The sequence below is a fragment of the Vidua macroura genome, chromosome 1 (assembly GCF_024509145.1).
Source record: "Vidua macroura isolate BioBank_ID:100142 chromosome 1, ASM2450914v1, whole genome shotgun sequence".
Classification (NCBI taxonomy): Eukaryota; Metazoa; Chordata; class Aves; order Passeriformes; family Viduidae; genus Vidua; species Vidua macroura.
This window is the reverse complement of record NC_071571.1, coordinates 153157285-153175674: the sequence shown is the minus strand read 5'-3', so window position 1 is coordinate 153175674 and position 18390 is coordinate 153157285. Positions and strand designations below refer to the sequence as shown.

Sequence of the window (18390 nt, the reverse complement as noted above, 5' to 3'; positions counted from 1 at the left end):
TCAGCACCTCGGGAAGAGGCGGCCCAGAACCCGCCGGAACACGGCCCCGGCGCAAAGGGATCGGGTGCGCGGGATTTCCGTAGGGAAAAGACCGTAAGGAAGGAGCCGTGCCTCAATCCACGGGTTTTTCCGTGCTTTTTGGAGGTGAAGAATAAAGGGACAGCGTGGGCGAAGGCAGCTGTGGCCCAGGAGACGAAATCCCAGGAAAACGGGAAGAGGGTTGGGGGTGTTCACCTGGAGAAGGGAAGAAAACTTCGGAGATGTTTCCAGTGCCTGGTGGGGTTCCAGGAGAGCTGGAGAAGGGCTTGGGACAAGGGATGGAGGGACAGGACACAGGGAATGGCTTCCCACTTCCAGAGGGCAGGGATAGATGGGATATCGGGAAGGAATTTTTCCCTGTGAGGGGATGGGATGGAATTTTCCCAAAGAAACTGTGGCTGCCCCTGGATCCCCTGGAAGTGTCCAAGGTTTGGAGCTCCCTGGGATTTTGGAAGGTGCCCCTGCCCATGGGTGGTCTTGAAGGTCCCCTTCCCACCCAAACCATTCCGAAAGCTCTGCTCCAACCCAGAACCCCAGACTTCCAGCCAGGAATAAAACCTGCCAGGATCCCACCTGCCAGGAAAATCCAACAAGCAAAACCTCCTCCCTCTGTGAGTCCATTCCAGGCCTCATTTGCTCCAAGTCTTACGCGACCTTCCTCAACAATCAGAAATTTCCACGTCCTTCCCTGTGGGAACAGCGGATCCTGGTCTTGGAACGACACCACCGGGTCACTCCACCGCCTCTTCCCGTTTATTGCTGGGAAAGACTTGGAAAAAAAAAAACAAACTGGAAATAAGATTTATTTTCCTCTCGGGAATATGGAGATGGAGGTACCCAGCTTCCCAAAAGTCAGGGTGACGTTTTTAGCTCGCTAAAAAAAAAAATGGGATTGGTGGGTTTATTCCCTAAAAATCAGGATGGAGGAGCTGGATGTGGGAATGTTTAAAGGGCAGGAGCAGGAGGAAGGAAATAAACCAAATCCCTGGATCTGTGAAGGTCAAGGAAAGAGCGAGGGGCGAAGAATTTGAGACATGGGAGGCACTTCCCATTGGAACAGCACAATGTGATCCTTTCAGGAGCTGGAAAACCAAAAAAAATACAAAAAACCAAAATCCCAGGATTTGGGGATCCCTGGGAGCAATTTCAGAGATAACAACGAATTCCCAAGGGCACTGGCAGGTCTGGAGCGCTCCGCTTCTTCCCCTCAGCACCTGGAGCACATTTATCCCTCAAACCCTTCTTGGCGGCTGGAATTAAAAATAGCCAGCATGGATGAGTTGGAAAGTGGAGGGGGGGGGGGGGGGAAAGAAATAAATTCCAGCCGGAATGTTTATTTTTGGGAAGAGCCAGAGGAGGAAGAGGAAAGGTCGGGGTTCAATGCGTTATTTAGAGCATGTAAGGAAATAATCACTGGAGCAAAAATGCGTGAGGGAGAGGATGGAGGAAGAGCAAGGAATGGTAATTTAAAGGATTTTTATTTTTTTTTTTAAGGAAGAGTTCACCGGAACAACTTTGGAATCATCTTAATCAAATCCTGATCATCTAAACGAAATTCCCACCAATATTTATCATCCGGAGCAAACATTCCTGAATGAAAACCTCCATAAAACAGCGACAGCAGCCAAAGCACAGCCCCAAAAAATCCCAGATGATTTGGGATCCCTCTCCTAAATCCAGGGGCAGAGCAAGGAATGGCAATGTAAAGGATTTTTTTTTTTTAAGGAAGAGGTCACCGGAAAAACTTTGGAATCATCTTAACCAAATCTTGATCATCTAAACGAAATTCCCACCAATATTTATCATCCGGAGCAAACATTCCTGAATGAAACCCCCATAAAACAGCGACAGCGGCCAAAGCACAGCCCCAAAAAATCCCAGATCCGATGATTTGGGATCCCTCCCCTAAATCCAGGCCCCTCCATGGCTCTGTTCCACCATCAGGGAACGTGTGGTTTTACGGGATTTGACATCAACTTGACTCTGGAATCTGCCTGAATTCCCAGCTGTATTTTGTGGTTTGGATCCGGGATTTTTTTTGAAAGGCTTTGGGGTCATTATTTGGTTGGGTTTTTTGTGGTGTCTGCCCCCAAATTCCCAGAGGCGGGACTCTAAAAATCCATCGCTTCTCAGGAAAGGAACGACGGCGCCGCAAAGCTTTGGTTTCCTGGGAATGGTTTAAGGAGTCCTGAAAAGCCTGGAATTTTGGGATCAAGGCCTAAGTAGGTCACCATCAAATCCAGGTAAAGAACTACGGGTTCATCCAAGTTTTCTGGGAAATGGGGTGGGGGGGAAGCTTTAAAGGAGCACAAAGTTGAGGGAATTCCTTCCCTGGAGCTCTACCTGGGAACATCAGGATTATCCATAGGGAGGACCTATGGGATGCATCAGGAATTCTCCAACGTCCCTCTAAAGAAGGGATTTGGTGGCCCACAGGACGAGATTTTTCACGGAGTGCATTCCACACGTTCCCAGGAGTTGCGATGCCCCACCAACCACACGCGCACGACATTCCCGCATTTTCCAGAAGCCTGGAATTCCATGAAACGCCTCTTTCAAAATGATTGTGGATCATTTGGGATGATCCAGCGATATAAAAAGGCCTGGAAACCCTACAAAGGTTGGACAATCCATAAAAAACCACCTGGGGCTGCATCCAGGGTAAAAAAAGCAGCTCCTGGTCCCAAGAAAACAGTGGCACCAATGGAAAAAATTCCAAAAAAAAAAAATCGGGATAAAACTGAACTGACCAATTTTCATGGATATCAGGAAAACCCATCGGGAAACACAACCTGAGTCAGGATTTGGAAAACCTTCAGGAGCCTCCCTTTCCTTCCAACCTTTTTAGGGTTGAACTCCATGGTTTTAAGGGTATTTTTCCAGCCTAAACAATTCCATAAATCCCTGACCCCTCGTTGCTCCCACCACACCAAGCAGCCAATCCCACGGCACAGCGGGACATTCCCAAAAATCCCTTTGAACCCACCTCCAGCCCCTCTGGAAAAGAGCAGCCCGAGGACATCTGGCTCACAGACAGCCCAGACATTGGATTGTGTGGATTTGCAGCTGGAAAAATCCAGGATTTGGGTGGGAAAAGCAAAGACTTCCCTGGAAAACGAGGGCCTCCCCACAGGCCTTTCTTCCCAAAGGAAGCACCGAAATGCTCTTTCCCAATGGGATTAATGTTGGGATTATCCTGAAAATCCATCCCTGGTTCTGGTGGGATCAGTCGTGCCACCACCAGTGACACAAAACTCCAATTTTTGGAGTTAAATTCACCCAAATTTAGGATTTTTAGGCCTGGAATTCGACCCCAAGATCCCACACTCCAACTCCAGGACAGGTTCGATCGGGCTTGGAGAAACCTGGGATTGTGGAAATATGGGATTAGGTGGGATTCCTGTGGGATTAGGTGGGCTTTAAGGCCTCTTCCAACCCAAACCATTCCAGGATTCTGTAATTCAGGATATTCCAAGAAAATCCCTTCGGAGGAAAGGGAAGGCCGCTGGATGCTCTCCCTCCTCCTCCACCCATCCCGCGGGAATACAACCCTCGATCCCCACCCCCCCCGCTAAAATCCCCATGGAATAACACTCGGGAGAACTCCAAAAATCCAACGCAAAACCACACAAACAACCCGAGGTCCCGCATTCCCGAACGAATCCACACCCGTGGCCCAACCCCGCCGCTCTGCCCCTTCCCCAAAACCATCGGCAGCACCAAACCCGGCCCCCCACATTTCGCAATCCCGCCGATTCGGTGAACTTCCAACCGGGAGAAGACATCCCATGGGGGAGGGAGCCCAACCAACCCCTGGATCCCTGGATGGGCCACGGAGGGAAGCGCCACATCCCAATTCCAACCCTGCCCGAGCCACCTGCTGCTCCCTCCAAACATCCCAAATCCATAAATTTTCTATGGAAAATGTGTTTTTTCGGGTTTTTTTTGGTGTTTTTCCCCCCTTAATCCCACCCAGCTGTGTGTGCCAGGTGAGGCTCCGGAGCCGCGGAGCAGCTGCGGATTTCTCCGTAGAGGTCACTCAAGGGGTTGATTAAAGTGGGAATAAATAAGAGGATAAATAAATGACTCGATAAATGACGGAACAAATGAGTGACGGGACAGATAAGCGAGAAAAATAAATAAAAAAAAAACGAGGGAACAAATAAGGGGTGGGAATAAGCAAATGGGGAAATAAACGAATGAATGAGGAAATAAATAAGCGAGGAAATAAATAAATAACTCCACTCCCATCCTGCAGTTTTCGCAGCCGGAGGGAAATGCAAGGAATGGGGGAAAGGGCGAAGGGAAGAAGAGGTGGTGGGGAGGGGAAAAAAAAAAAAACAAACCAAAATCCCGAACCGGCGGCTCCGTCATCCTCGTGAAATAAAATAAATCCCAAACAACTCTGCCCCTCCACCTTTCCAAAACCAGCGGATTTGATCCTCCAGATCCCCGCCCCAAATTCCGGCGCTGCGCATCCCGCTGCAGCCCCCTCCCCTCCTCTCCATCCCACCCGGCTCCATCCCTGCCCGCTCCCCTTTCCCGGCGCATCCCCGCATCCATCCACACCCACTCCCCGCCGGGAGCTGCCCCCCAACCCCCCCCCTCCTCGCCCTGCCACACCTTACACCTCCATGAAAACACCTCCCGCATCCCATGGGATCCATCCCGGGCGGCAGCAGCCGCCTCCCCCCCGGCCCCATCCCGAGCAGGGGAGCGGGATGGGGTTGGATCCAGCCCTTCCATCACCTTTCCGAGGGAGGAGGGTGGGATTTAAACCACCCCCCCCCCCCCCACCACACACACACCCCCCCATCCTCCGGAGGGTGGGATCCAGCCCTTCCATGGGGAGCGGGATGGGATCCGGCAGCTCCAAACGCTCCCAAAAAAGGGGAAGCAGGGTGGGATTTGACCCCTCCGGAGGGGGCAGGGTGGGATCCGGCACCTTCCGAAGGAGCAGGGTGGGATCCAGCCCCTCCAAATCCCTCTCAGGAAGGGCAGGGTGGGATCCTGCCCCTCCATATGGATCAGGATGGGATCCAGCCCCTCCATATGGATCAGGATGGGATCCAGCCCCTCCAACCCCCTCCCCCCACCCAAAAAAGGGAAGCAGGACGGGATTTAATCCCTCTGGAGGGAGCAGGATGGGGCCCAGCAGCTCCAGGAAACCCCTCAAGGAGAACGGGGTGGGATCCAGCACCTTCTTAAGGAGCAGGGTGGGATCCAGCCCCTCCAAAACCCCTCCAAAGAGGGAAGCAGGGTGGGATTTAACCCTTCCATAGGGAGCAGGGTGGGATCCAGCACCTCCATAAAATCCCCTGTGAGTAGCAGGATGGGATCCAGCCCCTCCAAACCCCTCCGAAAAGGGAAGCAGGGTGGGATTTAACCCTTCCAAAGGGAGCAGGGTGGGATCCAGCCCCTCCAAACCCCTCTCAGGATGTCAGGGTGGCATCCAGCCCCTCCATGAACCAGGGAACAGGGATCCAACCCCGGCCAGGGGGAGCAGGATGGGATCATAAAACCCCCTGGAGAGGAGCTGGGTGGGATCCAGCCCCTCCATAACCCCTTCCAAAGGGAGCTGGGTGGGATCCAGCCCCTCCACCGGGAGCAGGATGGGATCCAATCCCCCCCCCCTCCCCGCCCCGACTCCTTTCCCAATTCTCCCCGAAATCCAGGGTGGGGTTGAGCTCCATCCCCCTTTTTCCATCCCCTTCCTGCAGCCACGGGGAACCAGGTGGGCGCATCCAGCCCCCCCCCCACGCCCTCCCTCCCTGCACCAAAATTTGGGAGGGGGGTTTGGAATTCTCCAGCCAAACCAACACCTGGACGCAGCGCAGGTGGGGATGCCCCCACCCAGCACCCCGAAATCGAAGTGGAGCCCCCGGAAGGGAGCCAGAGGAGGGGGGAACACCTCCTTTCCCAAAAAAAGGGCTGAGACCCCCCCCCAAAGTGGTGATGGGGGGGGGGTAAAGAGCCCCCCCCCAAGGGCACCTCAAAGATGGGGGGGGTCACCCCCACAGGCGCCATATGAAGAGGAGGGCGATGCAGGAAGGGGTGCCCAAAGGGGGTTTGGGGATGGGGTTTGGACCCCCCCCCTCCCCAAATCCCCCCCCCCCCCCACTCCCCACCACCCTTTTCCCCGCCGCGATGCCGCTTCTCACCTCTCCGCCATGATCCCCGGCGGCTCTACCGCTGGCCGCCGCCGCCGCCGGTCCCGGTCCGGGCTCCCATGGCCACCCCCCCCCCCACCCCCGTGACCGACCCCGAGCCGCCCCCCCTCCCCCCCCGGGCCCCTCCTCGCTCCGCGCCCGCCGCGGCCGCTCCCGGCGCGCTCCGAGCGCGGCGGCCCCGCCGCGTCCCCGTCACCAGCGACAACGGCGGCGCGGCCAATGGGGGCAGCGCGGGGGGGCGGGGACGCGCGGGGACACGCCCCTTGCCTGCCCCCCCGAAACCACGCCCCTATTCAAATGATGGAAGGATGGGGGGGGAGAGAGCGTCCCGCGGGGGGTGATGGGTGCGCGTGCGTTCTGGGAATTACGGTAACCGCGGAGAGGCGGCGCGCGCCTGCGATGACGGGCGTTTCATTGTGCGCATGCGTACTTGAAAATACGGTAGCTGTATGCGACGCGCATTTGGAATTACGGTAGTGGTGTTGGATGCGCATTAGGAAATACGGTAGTGGTGTTGTGATGCGCGCTCGGAAATACAGTAGTGGTGTTGCATGCGCATTAGGAAATACGGTAGTTGTGTTGCCATGCGCACTCGGAAATACGGTAGCCGCGGCGGGCAAGCGCATTGTGCTGCTCTTTGGGAAATACGGTAATGCTGCGCATGCGCGTTTAGAAACACCGTAGTTCTGGTATTATACGCGGTTGGAATTACAGTAGTTGTGGTGCGCATGCGCGCTGCGAGATACGGTGCGGGCGCGATACACGCTTGGAAATACGGTAGTGATGGCGCGCAGGCGCGTTTGGAAACGGTGGTTATGATGCGCATGAGCATGGGGAAATACGGTACCTTTGGAATCACGGCGCCTTTGGAATCACGGCGCTTGAAATGTGACGCGCGTTTGTAGTTACGGTAGCTGTGCTCGGAGGAGCACTCGGGATTACGGCAGTCGCGGTGCGCACGCGTGTTTGGAAACGCGGTAGTTGTGGGCGCGCATTTGGAATTACGGTACCGCGTCCGGATCCACGGCGGCTGGGGCGCGCATGCGCATTTGTAAATACGGTACTGCGTGAGCCTCATTTGGAGCTGCGCCGCTTCTTGTGCGCGCATGCGCTCTTGGACACACGGCAATAGCTCGATTCGCATTGGGCATTACGGTACTTGAGGTGCGCATGCGCCTGTCGAGGTACGGTAATTGTGTGGTGCGCAACCAGAATTGCTGTGGTTGTGGTGCGCGCGCGCATCTGGAATTACGGTAACCGTGTGATGCGCGTTTAGAATACGTTCCTTTCAGTGCGCATGCGCAAAAGGAAATTACGGTAGCGGTCCGATGCGCACGTTAAAAAAATCCGGTATCTATTTTGCACATGCGACATAACGCCGGCGACGCTGCGCATGCGCGATGGAAATTACGGTACCAGCGCGATGCGCATGTGGAAAAAATTACGGTACCCGCGGCGCGCACGCACATTTGTAAATACGGTAATCCCGCATTTCCCGAGGCGCGGGAAGCGCAGGAAGCGGGCAGAGGGGAGGAACACGCGTGGGAGCTGCCCCGTGTGCACCTCCGCCAGGCGCACACCTGCGGATCCCCCAGCACCCCGGCACCCACGGGTCCCCCCGGGACCTTCACCCCTCGGTGCCACCGTGTGGCCCCTGAGCGCCCCCCCCCCCCCGGGGTCTGTGACACTTCCCCCCCCCCCCCCCCCTTTACCCCCCGTGTCCCCCAGCATCCCAAAACACCCCGCTGTACCCTGTGGGACCTGCGGCCCCGTGTCCCCACCCCCCTGTGCCCCACATCCACATCCACGGTCCTATTCCCTCCCCCGGTGCATTTGGGATGGGGATGGAGACCCCCAAAATGCGAGGCTCCAACCCCTCCGCCCCCCCCCCCCCCCCAGCGCTGCCCCGCTCTGTTCAGCCTGGGGCTTCGCCGCTGAAATTTGCCCACCCCAAACTTTTCCCTCGATGCCGCCACCCCCTTCCTGCTGCTCCCTCAGACATTCCCTCACCGCGATGTCCATCAGCACACCCCAAAACTCAACACACCCCGAGGACGAAGCCCAAAAATGAATTTTCGGGAGGATAAGGGACAGCTGAGCACACCGCGAGACCTTCGGAGCAGCCCTCACCCCGCGGCCAGAACTTGGGGAATTCAATTTGCCAGGAGGGGACAAGTTCGGTCACGGTGCGAAACCAACCACAAAACCCTTTTATTCCCTTTCCAGCCTCAGCGTAATCCCTGACTCGCAGTTTTTCCAGGAATTTGGCCGGCTGTCTCAGCAGGATCGGCGGCTCCGCCGTGCCCGGGGTGCTGCTCACATGGTTCTCTTTTCCACGGCTGCGAGAGCTTCCTCACGTCCAGCCCGTGTTTGGTTTTTTTTTTTTTTTTTTTTTTTTTTTTTTTTGGAGCAGAAGGACCCAAAACCCGTCAGGTTTTCTCCTCTGAGCTCCTTTGGGACGTGCATGGATGGGGATGGAGGCTGGGAAAGGGTGAGTCAGTAAAGTTTTGGGTTTTTTTTCCTCCTGCTCCTGTTGCTCTTTAAGTTTAACGTTGGAAACATTTCGTTTTTGGGCTGATTGGGTTTTTTTTGGGTGCTTTTTTTTTTTTTCAATTTAACCTGATTTGCGCAGAATAAAAGAGCAGCTTTGTCCTTTTCTCTAAGCATCCTGACCCGAGAAGATCCATTCCATCACCAAATCATGGAATGGTTTGGGTTGGAAGGGAATTTCGTCGAGTTCCACCCCCCGCCATGGGCAGGGACACCTCCCACCACCCTGGGGTGCTCCAAGCCCCGTCCAACCTGGCCTTGGACGCTTCCAGAGGAAAATCAGGATGCCTCTGAGGGGTGTGATGCGGCACTTGGGGGACGTGGTCGAGGTCCCTTCCAACCCAAAACCCCATTCCATGATTCTATTCCTGGACACGGCCTCTCTTTGTTCTGCCTGGAGCTTTTCAGGGAGGCTGCAAGCGAATTTCTCTGACTTTTAAACCTTGATTAAAAACGAGATGCCAGCGACTCAAGCCCGTGAATTCCCGCTGTCTCCGTCACCATGGAAACGTGAGGCTGTTGTCTTTTAATATTTTTAAGTTATATAAAGGCTTGGAACAACTCTGAAACGCCCTCAACGATTAAACGAGAGGAAAAGTGGAAAAATTAAATCCACTTTTCCATCAAGGAGATGATGGGAATGGATGATCATGAAGGTCTCTCCCAGCCCGAACCATTCCATGAAAAAAATCCGATCCCATTTATTCCACTGCGTCTCCAGAGCCCAAATCTTGGAGTGCTGATGTTTTAATCCCATCTTTTAACACGCTGCTCCCTCTCCGCTCCCCCCCGGCCTGTTCCAAATCCAACCTTAAGGAATGAAGCTGGATCCAGGGAGATCTCAGAGCCCCTTCCAGTGCCTGGTGGGGCTCCAGGAGAGCTGGAGAGGGACTTGGGACAAGGGATGGAGGGACAGGACACAGGGAATGGCTTCCCACTGCCAGAGGGCAGGGATAGACAGGATATTGGGAAGGAATTCTTCCCTGGGAGGGTGGTGAGGGGCTGGGATGGAATTCCAAGGGAATCTATGGCTGCCCCGTCCCTGGAATTGTCCAAGGCCAGGTTGGACAGGGCTTGGAGCAACCTGGGATGGTGAAAGGTGTCCCTGCCCACGACAGGGGGGAGGAATGAGAGGAGTTTAAGATCCATTTCAGCCCAAACCATTCCACAATTCTGTAACGAAATCGGATTTGGCCGGTGTCCACCGTGGTGTTTAATGCTGTAAAAATCATTCGCTCTACCGCGACCTTTTCTGTGATGCTCTGATGGTTTTTTTTTCCTGTTTTGCTGCGCACGCTGGGAATAAAATCCAATCCCATTTATTCCACTGCGTCTCCAGAGCCCAAATCTTGGAGTGCTGATGTTTTAATCCCATCTTTTAACGCGCTGCTCCCTCTCCGCTCCCCCCGGCCTGTTCCAAATCCAACCTTAAGGAATGAAGCTGGAGAACAAGACTCCTTCAGGACTGGAGGGCGTTTTTTGGGTTGATTTTTTTCCATGTTGGTGAATTTGCTTTCCTGGCTCTCCTGATGTTCACACAACCCTGAGTAGTTTCTAAATCCATATAAAATCTTCATTTCTGATTGCTTGGCTTCTCCGAAAGGTGTCCGTGTCCAGCTGGGAAATTGGGAAATGCTGTTGTTGTCCCACCTGGGAGCTGGAGCCGCAGGAATTCAGGCACAAAGTCCTCTTGAGTAACACCTGATTTTGGGAGTGGAAAATGTAATTTCAGTCCTCGAGAGCCTGCGCCTGAGTCCTCTCCTGGTTCTTGAGCAATCCTGCCAGGGAATAACGAAACCTGGGAGGAGAGGAAGGCTCGGAGCGTCCTGGTGTGCACAGGCCTAAGGAGGCCCAGGAGGAATCCCGGAAAATTCCCTTTAAAGGGTCGCCCTGTTGAGGTGAACGGGTTGGGCTCCTAAATCCTTACGGAATGGTTTGGGTCGGGGAGGACCCTAAAGCCCGCCCGGTTCCATGCCCTGATTATCTCAATCCCTTTGTCCGGGCAGCTTTTCTCCAGCAAGGTGAATTCCATGGCCGTGGGATTTGGTTTAGGCAGAGCCATCACTCCAGAGGCTTTTCCAAGGTGGAGGGACTTGGGCTCCCTTCCTAGGGTCGGCTGCAGCCCCCCAGGAATAACGGGATGCTGACAGTGGGATCCTGGAGGGATCCTGGCCGATGGATTTGCTTCCTTTGTTTCCCGTGAAAAGTTTGATTTGAGTGAAATCTTTGGGAAAGAGCGTGGAGTGACAGGACAAGGGGAATGGCTTTAAATTAACAGAGGGAATTTGGGATATTGGGAATGAATTCCTCCCTGTGAGGGTGGTGAGGGGCTGGAATGGAATTCCCAGGGAAGCTGTGGCTGCCCCCGGATCCCTGGAAGTGCCCAAGGCTGGGTTGGATGGGGCTTGGAGCAACCTGGGATGGTGGAAGGTGTCGCTGCCCAGGCAAAATGTTGGAATTAAAGGTCTTGAAGTTCCCTTCCCACCCAAACCCTTCCTGAATTCCCTGACCTGGGTGCTCTGGATTGCCCCAAACTTTCTGTCAGGGTGGGGACAGGGAGAGCAGGAGGTGACAACACCCAAGATCCGTGGTCCAAGGAATCTCTGGATGGTGAATTCTGACATGGAATTGGTGCTGAACTGGGGGGGGGTCTGTGGCACCCAGCAGATTTGCTTTGGAAGAATTCAGAGTTTGCTCTTGTTATCAACATTTTTAGGAACTTTGGATCGTTGTTCTTCCCCCTTTCCCACAGTTTATATTTAGTGGGGTTTTGCCATTTCCCCCCTCTTTTTGTTAAATTCGATCCTTTTCCCTTTTTCCCTCTATTTTTTCTGGGCTCATTGCTCAATCTTAATAATTTCTTTAGGTGGAGTTTTCTAACCAGGTGTTTTCTATTTTTTTTGGCAGCCTTTCTCCCCCAGAAGGCTTTTGCTGGGTGGTTTGGTTTTGGCATTTATTCTGATTTATTCTGGTGGGGCTTTATGGAGTTACTTAAAACAGGAGGGTTTTGGGGATTTTTTTTTTTTTTTAAATCTTCATGGGGTTATTTTTCCTTCCCCATCTCCTTGCAGGGGTCTGTTGATGGATTTATCAATTGCAGATGGTTTTGAGGGTATTATTATTATTATTATTATTATTATTATTATTATTATTATGTGGAAAATCAGGGGCCATGATTCCACAGGACATGGAAAAGGTGAACAGCACTTTCACCTCCACACCAAAGTGTCGTGAAATTAATTGTTCAAGTTGGTTCAACTCTCACTGTCAAAGGCACCAACAAAAGCTGATAATATATAAATTACATTTATAATATAAATTATTTATAATATAAATTTATAATATAACTTTATTTATAATATAAATTTATTTATAATATAAATTGCATTTCATTATATTTTGTCAATATAGGGTGTGATGGGAAGGTCCACTCTACTAATTAAAATCATATCCTGAAATTATTGTGGTTGGGAAAGGCCTCCAAGATCGTCGACATGGATGAGACATAAAAGGGAACATCAAATTAGAATTAATTTAGAATTATTTATGTGGATAACGAAGGGTTAAGAAGGCTTAGTGGCATTTTATCATGGGGTTATCGTTGGCTTATCGTTGTCTTATCACTGGCTTATCGTTCTTATCAATTAAGTAGTTCATTAGGATTGGCCACAATTAGAAGAGGGACCGAGCCACAGGTTCCAGCTGGCAAAACTGGTTCTGTATTTACTGTAAGGAATTGAAATCTCGGAATCACCTTCCACAGGGGTGTAGAATCGTGGAATTGCTGAGGTTGGGAAAGCCCCCCTGAGACCGAGTCCGACTCTCCAGTCCCCAAGTGCCAGACTCACATGGACCTTGATCCCTCTCAGGGATGGGCACTCGTGCCAGGGCTGGACAGCCCTCTCCAGGAAGGAATTTTTCCTAATATCCAACTGAATCTCGCCTGGCACAACTTGACACCAGTTCTTCTTCTCCCTTGTTCCCTGGGAACAGAACCCAACCCCCACCTGGCTCCACCCTCCTTCCAGAAGGTTCCCCCCGAGCCTTCTTTTGTCCAGGCTGAGCCCCTCCTGTGTGTAGGGTCTCAAGATGATTCCCTCTACTCATCCACGATTTTTCCGGTCTCTGGGTCACTAAATCGCTGAAGTTTCCAAAGCAAATTATTTCCAACACCACAGGAAGTTGTTTTCAAGCCAACCCAGCCTGGCCTTGAGCACTTCCAGGGATGGAAGTGAGGCACGGGATGGTTTTTGTGGCCATTCTTTTGCCATTCCTCAGCGCAGGACACAGGAGATGCCTCGGAGGGTGATGGTCCCTGTGGAAAAGGGGCCAGAGCCCGTTTGGTCGGTGCTTTACAGGTTATGGAATGGGTATTGGAAAATAACATGTTTTTATAACTCCATTTTCTTCAGTGGTGGAAAAAGCCCATTTTTTAAATTCACGTAACTCGCTTTTATCCAGTTTTACAGACTCCAATTGGTTAGTAATTTCTTGCCAGTTTATTGATTATTAACAAGGTGCTACCATGTATTGATTGGTCACTCAAACCCCCCCGGTGTGTACGTGCAGGAAAAGTTGTTTGTGAGAGAGAGCTCTGATTTTTCTATCTAAAGGTGTAAAAACAGTTTATACAGGTGCTGGTTGTTTTTTTTCACCCAGGAACAGATTGTTATGCTAACGAACTGCCCACACCAGGATTGCTTTCACATGGGAGCTTGCAAAGTGCTGGCTTGACAAGGCCAGCCACTGATTTTAGGAGAGCAGGTTTGAATTTATGAGGCCTTTCCTTTTAATATTTCTAACTTCCTGCAAAAAACGGGGACGTTGAAGTCCGTGCTGAACCCATGGAAAGGAATAATGCGTTTTTTCCGCTTCTTTTCCCTCCTCTTCCTTCCCCCCCTTGTCTCCATAATTCCTTTCTGTTTCTCCTTATGGATCTTGAGTGGTGTTAGGGAAGGAAGATGGTCAACAAGGAAGGAAAAATTTCACCAAAAGTTGTTTGGGGTGAAATATTTGGGGTGAAATATGGGGTGAATAAGCCTCGGCACCTTGGAAGGTCATGTCTGGGATGAGTGGCTTGGCCAGAATGGAAAAAGGGTGAACACCGAACCCGAGGCCTGCTGAATGGGATGGAAAATTGAGCTGGATTCAGGCTGTGAGAGGTTGGAACAGTCTTGGGAGACGAAGGAAAAAGGAGTCATCTGAGGCTAGGATGCAGAGAAATTTTATTGAGGCAAAAAGAAAAAAAAAGGTAAAAAGCAGGAAAATTAAATAAAATTGAGCTGGTCTGAGGTGCAAGAGGACAAACATCAGCACAGATCCTCTGATTGCAAGAAGTCAGGCCAGAGCATCAAGGCCTTCCTGGCCTGCAATGGGAGCGGCCCAGCAGAGGTGCCCGATGGTCTCTGGCCTGGGACAAGGGGTTTGTCCAGAGGGAAATGGAGAGATCCAAAGGGTCCATGGAGAGCAGGGAGTGGGAGAAGAGCAGGAATAGAGATGGGCCATGTTTGCAGGCAGCTCGGGCTGGCCCTTTGGCTGCTGCCTTGCTTGGTGGCCTGAGAGCAGGAGCTGGAAGAGTTGAGCCCCTTTGAGAGCCTTGGCCCAGAGAGGCGTCCTCAATGCCTGAGATGTGTTCCAGGGAGTGTTTGGCTGGTGTCAGGGGTGGTGCTGAGGGCCCTTAGCAGTTGTAGCCATAGCCCCTTCTGCCATAGCAGCCCAGGCCTCCCAGCCCATAGCCACAGCCATAGCCAAATCCACGGCCGTAGCCAAGGCCGTAGCCACCAAAGCCACCAAATCCACCAGAGATGGGCTGTCCCTGCACACTGAGCTCAGTGCCCACGGCAGCCGAGGAGGTGGATCCGACGGCGGTGTTCTGGGGGAAGGAGGTCATGATGGGTCCTGGCAGGGTGACCAGCACGGGAGAAGGCTGGATAACGACGCGGGAATCCTGGCATTGCAGGGCACAGGGCTCGTTGCAGCTGTTGGCCAGCGGGGTGGGTCCGCAGGGTTGGCAGAGGGTGTTGCAGGCCATGGCTGAGGTGTGGACAGTCCCTGGAAGAGAGAAGGGATGAGGTAAGTTAGAGGTGTGGGGGCGCAAGGGGCATCAGAAGGGAAAGGGAGTGTGGAGGCTGTTGTGGGGCTGTGGGGACGCGTGAGGGCTGCTGAGGCTGGGGCTGAGCCTGTTGGAAGAGAGGGACCAGGGGTGCAGGAGCAGGAGGGTCAGGGGCTTGAGGCTCACCTGGTTGTCTGCAGGAGCAGGAGGAGAAAGCGTCAGGAGAAGTGTGTGAGGGTGAGAGGCTCTGGGCTGCCTTTTATGCTGGTTCTGGAGGGGTGGGACAGCCTTGTCCCATGGCCTCGGGGTAATTTTTTGGCAGCAGCTCTTTTGTTACTGGTGAGTCATTGTGTGGGGAGTGTTTTTCCCTCCCACAATTGTGCAGTTTCGTGACTAGCACTTGTTGCTGTGTCCATCTGACCTTGGCTGCAACTTCAATAATTTGGTGTTTGCGTGGATGTGATTGTTCAATGTGTTTCTGGGAGGGCTTAATAAACAGCCCTGAAGAGCCCTGAAGATCTGCAACGTCATCGGTGATGTCATTTTGTGGCACTCGTGTGCTGTGGTTTGTGGGTGGCTTGTGAAGGCCGGGACTCTGTTCTGTGCTGCTGGATGTCCATCAGTTGTTCTGTTGCACCCAGGAATGCTGAGGGAGCCGCTGGTGTCCTGGGGAGGTCACTCTGGAACAGCTTGGCAAGGTCCAGGTTCCTGAGAGTTCTTAGTGATGGATGAAAGAGAGCTCCTGGCCTTGTGTCTTGAGTGGGATCGAGAGAGAATCTGGGAAATGAGAGCACGGTCGGGCTGAGCTTGTTCCAATGTTTGGGTCCATTTGTTTTTCTCAAATTTACATGACAGCATTCTCTGTCATTTAAAGTGCATTCCTTGACCTGGTTTAGAAATCCAGTAAACAACAAACCTGTGCTCGATCCCTTTTTGCCGAGGCTGTGACCTCAATTCTCTCATTCCGCATTCATGCCACGAGGTTTCATAACTCGTGTTTTGTAGATGTTAGTGTTGTGTCCCTCTACAAAACCTAATAATTACTAACGGGCAGTCAGTGTGATCCTCTTCCCTCCCCTCTCATGGTTCTGGTGTGTCTTTGTAAATTCTGTGATTCCACGTCCCTCTCCTGAGGCCATGTCCATCTGACCTTGGTGGCAGCTTTTAATTCTTTTAACTGCAAATTATAGCGACCAAATTCTGCTGTTGATGGTTCACGTCAGGGCAGGCTGAAGACGTGACCAAAACTTTTGGAAAGCTGGGGTGTCATCATTTAGGTCATCCCGTGGCCCTCGTGTGCTGTGGCTTGTGGGTGTGTTGTAAAGAGTTGCCCCCAGCTTCTCTCAGCCTTGCCAGGCTGGTCTGAGCTTTGCAGCTGTTCCAAGTATCTGCTGCTGCCCCTTCCATCACATTCCCTTCTTCTCTGCGTTTCCCCAGTCGGGCAAGCCCTGACATTAAACCTTGTCTTTCATATTGGTTGTGCTCTTCGGGTTTCTGTGTACCCCTCTTGATTTTACAGTTTTGATATCCAGGGAATTTTAGGTCCCAACTTGGGCTGAGGTGTGAGGTCACTTCTCTGGGCAGCACCTGATGGTCCGAATGAGGATTTGGAGGTTGTGCAGTGTTCTTGGAGACAAGCATTGCATGATCCTCAACAATCGTGGGAATCCAGGACATCCCTCTCTGGCTGCCCTGGAAGGTCTGGGACCCTGGCAGGGGTCAGAAATCCCCCTGTACAGAGCCCCGAGAGATGCTGTCTCTGATCTCTGTCCATGGAAAAGAGTTTTCAATCTTACAGGATTAATTACAAGCTCTGAGTGTTTGATATAAGTAGCAATTAGTGTGGCATGGGTGCAAAAGTAGAATTTTAGGGTTCTAGATAAGGGGTTCAAAGGGGGTAAGATGGAGGAAAATTGGGCGTGCCTTGTCCTTTTCCTCCTTCTTCATGCCCTCCCGTGTCTCACTGTGGTGTTGGCATTTTTTCTATTGGTTTAGGCTGGGGACACACCGTTCAACATGGGTGATAGATATTGGCACGTTATTGTAAATATAGCTCACGTAGTTTCTAGCATATAATGTTTGTAACATCCCACTTGAGGGGCAGAGCCCTGCACGCTGTCCTGTGAGACAGACCTGCTGCAGGTCAGAGAGAAAATACTTTAGATAAAGAAGAAATAAACAACCTTGAGAACCAGCACAGACTCCTTCTTTGGCAGACTCCTTCTTTGGCAGCAGGGCTGAAAGACAGAGACTTTCTACAATCTTGGAAGTATTTAAATATCACAGATCCCGACACGACCAGGCAAGCCCGAGTTGTCTCAGTGACCAGCGTGGTGGCCTGAGAAGTCTCTGAAGACTGGGCCCAGAGACTTGTGGTCAGTGTCCCAAAGTCCCCAGTGCTTGTAGCCCGGGAGTTGGATCCTTTTGGCCAACGCTGAAAGCCTGAGTGGTCCTGGACATCCGCTGGAGCTCAGCAAGGACAGGTGCCAAGCCCTGCTTCTTGGTGGGAGGGAGTCATCCTGGATGGGATAAAATGTCTGAGTGTCAGTTGGAACAATTGTTTTCTTGTCCAAAATAGCCTTTGTGGTTGTGGTTGAGGCGAAATGGAGCCGGAGTTCTCTCCGTGCCATCATGGGAGAAGAGACCTCAAGTGTCCAGGATCTGGAATATTGTTATGACCAAACAGGGAGAGGGGATTCTTGCTGTCTGTTTAGGGGTGGGGTCACATGTGAGGGGTTGTGGGCAGCCCTGGCCAGCCCGGTGTGGAAATGAAGTCAATTTAGTGAATCCAGACCATTTCAGGGCCAGCAATGCTCTAAAGGAGGATCTGTCCTAGAGGAGAGGCTGAGAGCTGGGACTCCCAGCCATCAATGTGTGCAAATCTCTGATGGCAGAAGATGAAGTCGAGGGAGCCCGGCTGTTCTCTGCAGTGCACACGTGGAGGACAAGAGGGCAGGAGCACAAGGGAAAACAGATGGAATTCTGTGGGAAAAGAAAGCACGGATTTTTCAGTGTGAGCTTGGTCGCAGAGGGGAAGCGGCCGTGCTGGGAGATCAAAACGTGAACTGTCTGTGGTGCTGGGAAACTCCGCTCTTGCTGGGCCTGCTTGAGCTGAAGGGAATGAAGGACTTGCGCTCCAGAGTTCCTGCCCAAGTGGGAGATTTTCTGATTGCTTGTTCAGAGGGTCCTGCTGGGAAGAGAGTTTGTGTGCTGCCAGAGCCATGAGCAGGAGAGCAATAATGTGTCAAAGCCTTTGGTACAGCAGGCGTTTGGCTGGTAAAATATTTTGGAAGATTCCCCCCCCCTTCTCTGCTTCCTTTGCAGGTGTTTGTTAATGACGGTGGTGGCTCTGTTAAATATTGCCGAACGTATTTCCTAGAGAAAAGTCTTGTGCCCCTTTTCCTTTAACCAAACTCCTGTTGAGCCCTGGCACTGTGCTGGGTGAGGATGTGAGACCACAAGAATTCAAAAAGAAACAGGAGGGATCTCAGGCTTCCATGCAGAAAAATTTTATTGAAGCAAGAGAATGAAGAGACAGGAGAATGAAATGGAAGGGATCCAGAGTGAGCTGCAAGCAGG

The 18390-nt window shown here is 52.3% G+C and overlaps 2 protein-coding genes across 2 annotated transcripts in view; both read right to left on the bottom strand.

Moving 5' to 3' along the window:
- Nucleotides 1-6267, bottom strand: part of ARHGAP39 (Rho GTPase activating protein 39) — a 106318-nt gene extending 100051 nt beyond the window's left edge. The window contains exon 1 of the mRNA XM_053999463.1: nucleotides 6201-6267. Coding sequence (XP_053855438.1) covers nucleotides 6201-6211 — 11 coding nt within the window. The 5' untranslated portion in view covers nucleotides 6212-6267. The remainder of the gene's footprint in view (nucleotides 1-6200) is intronic.
- An 8119-nt stretch (nucleotides 6268-14386) lies between these two features.
- On the bottom strand, nucleotides 14387-15030 carry LOC128819157 (feather beta keratin-like). Its single transcript, XM_053999114.1, has 2 exons — nucleotides 14998-15030; nucleotides 14387-14810 (listed from the first exon to the last, which is right to left on the bottom strand). Exon 2 carries the CDS (start codon nucleotides 14788-14790, stop codon nucleotides 14437-14439), a length of 354 nt encoding a protein of 117 aa, XP_053855089.1. The 5' UTR covers nucleotides 14791-14810; nucleotides 14998-15030; the 3' UTR covers nucleotides 14387-14436.
- Between the last annotated feature and the right edge of the window lie 3360 nt (nucleotides 15031-18390).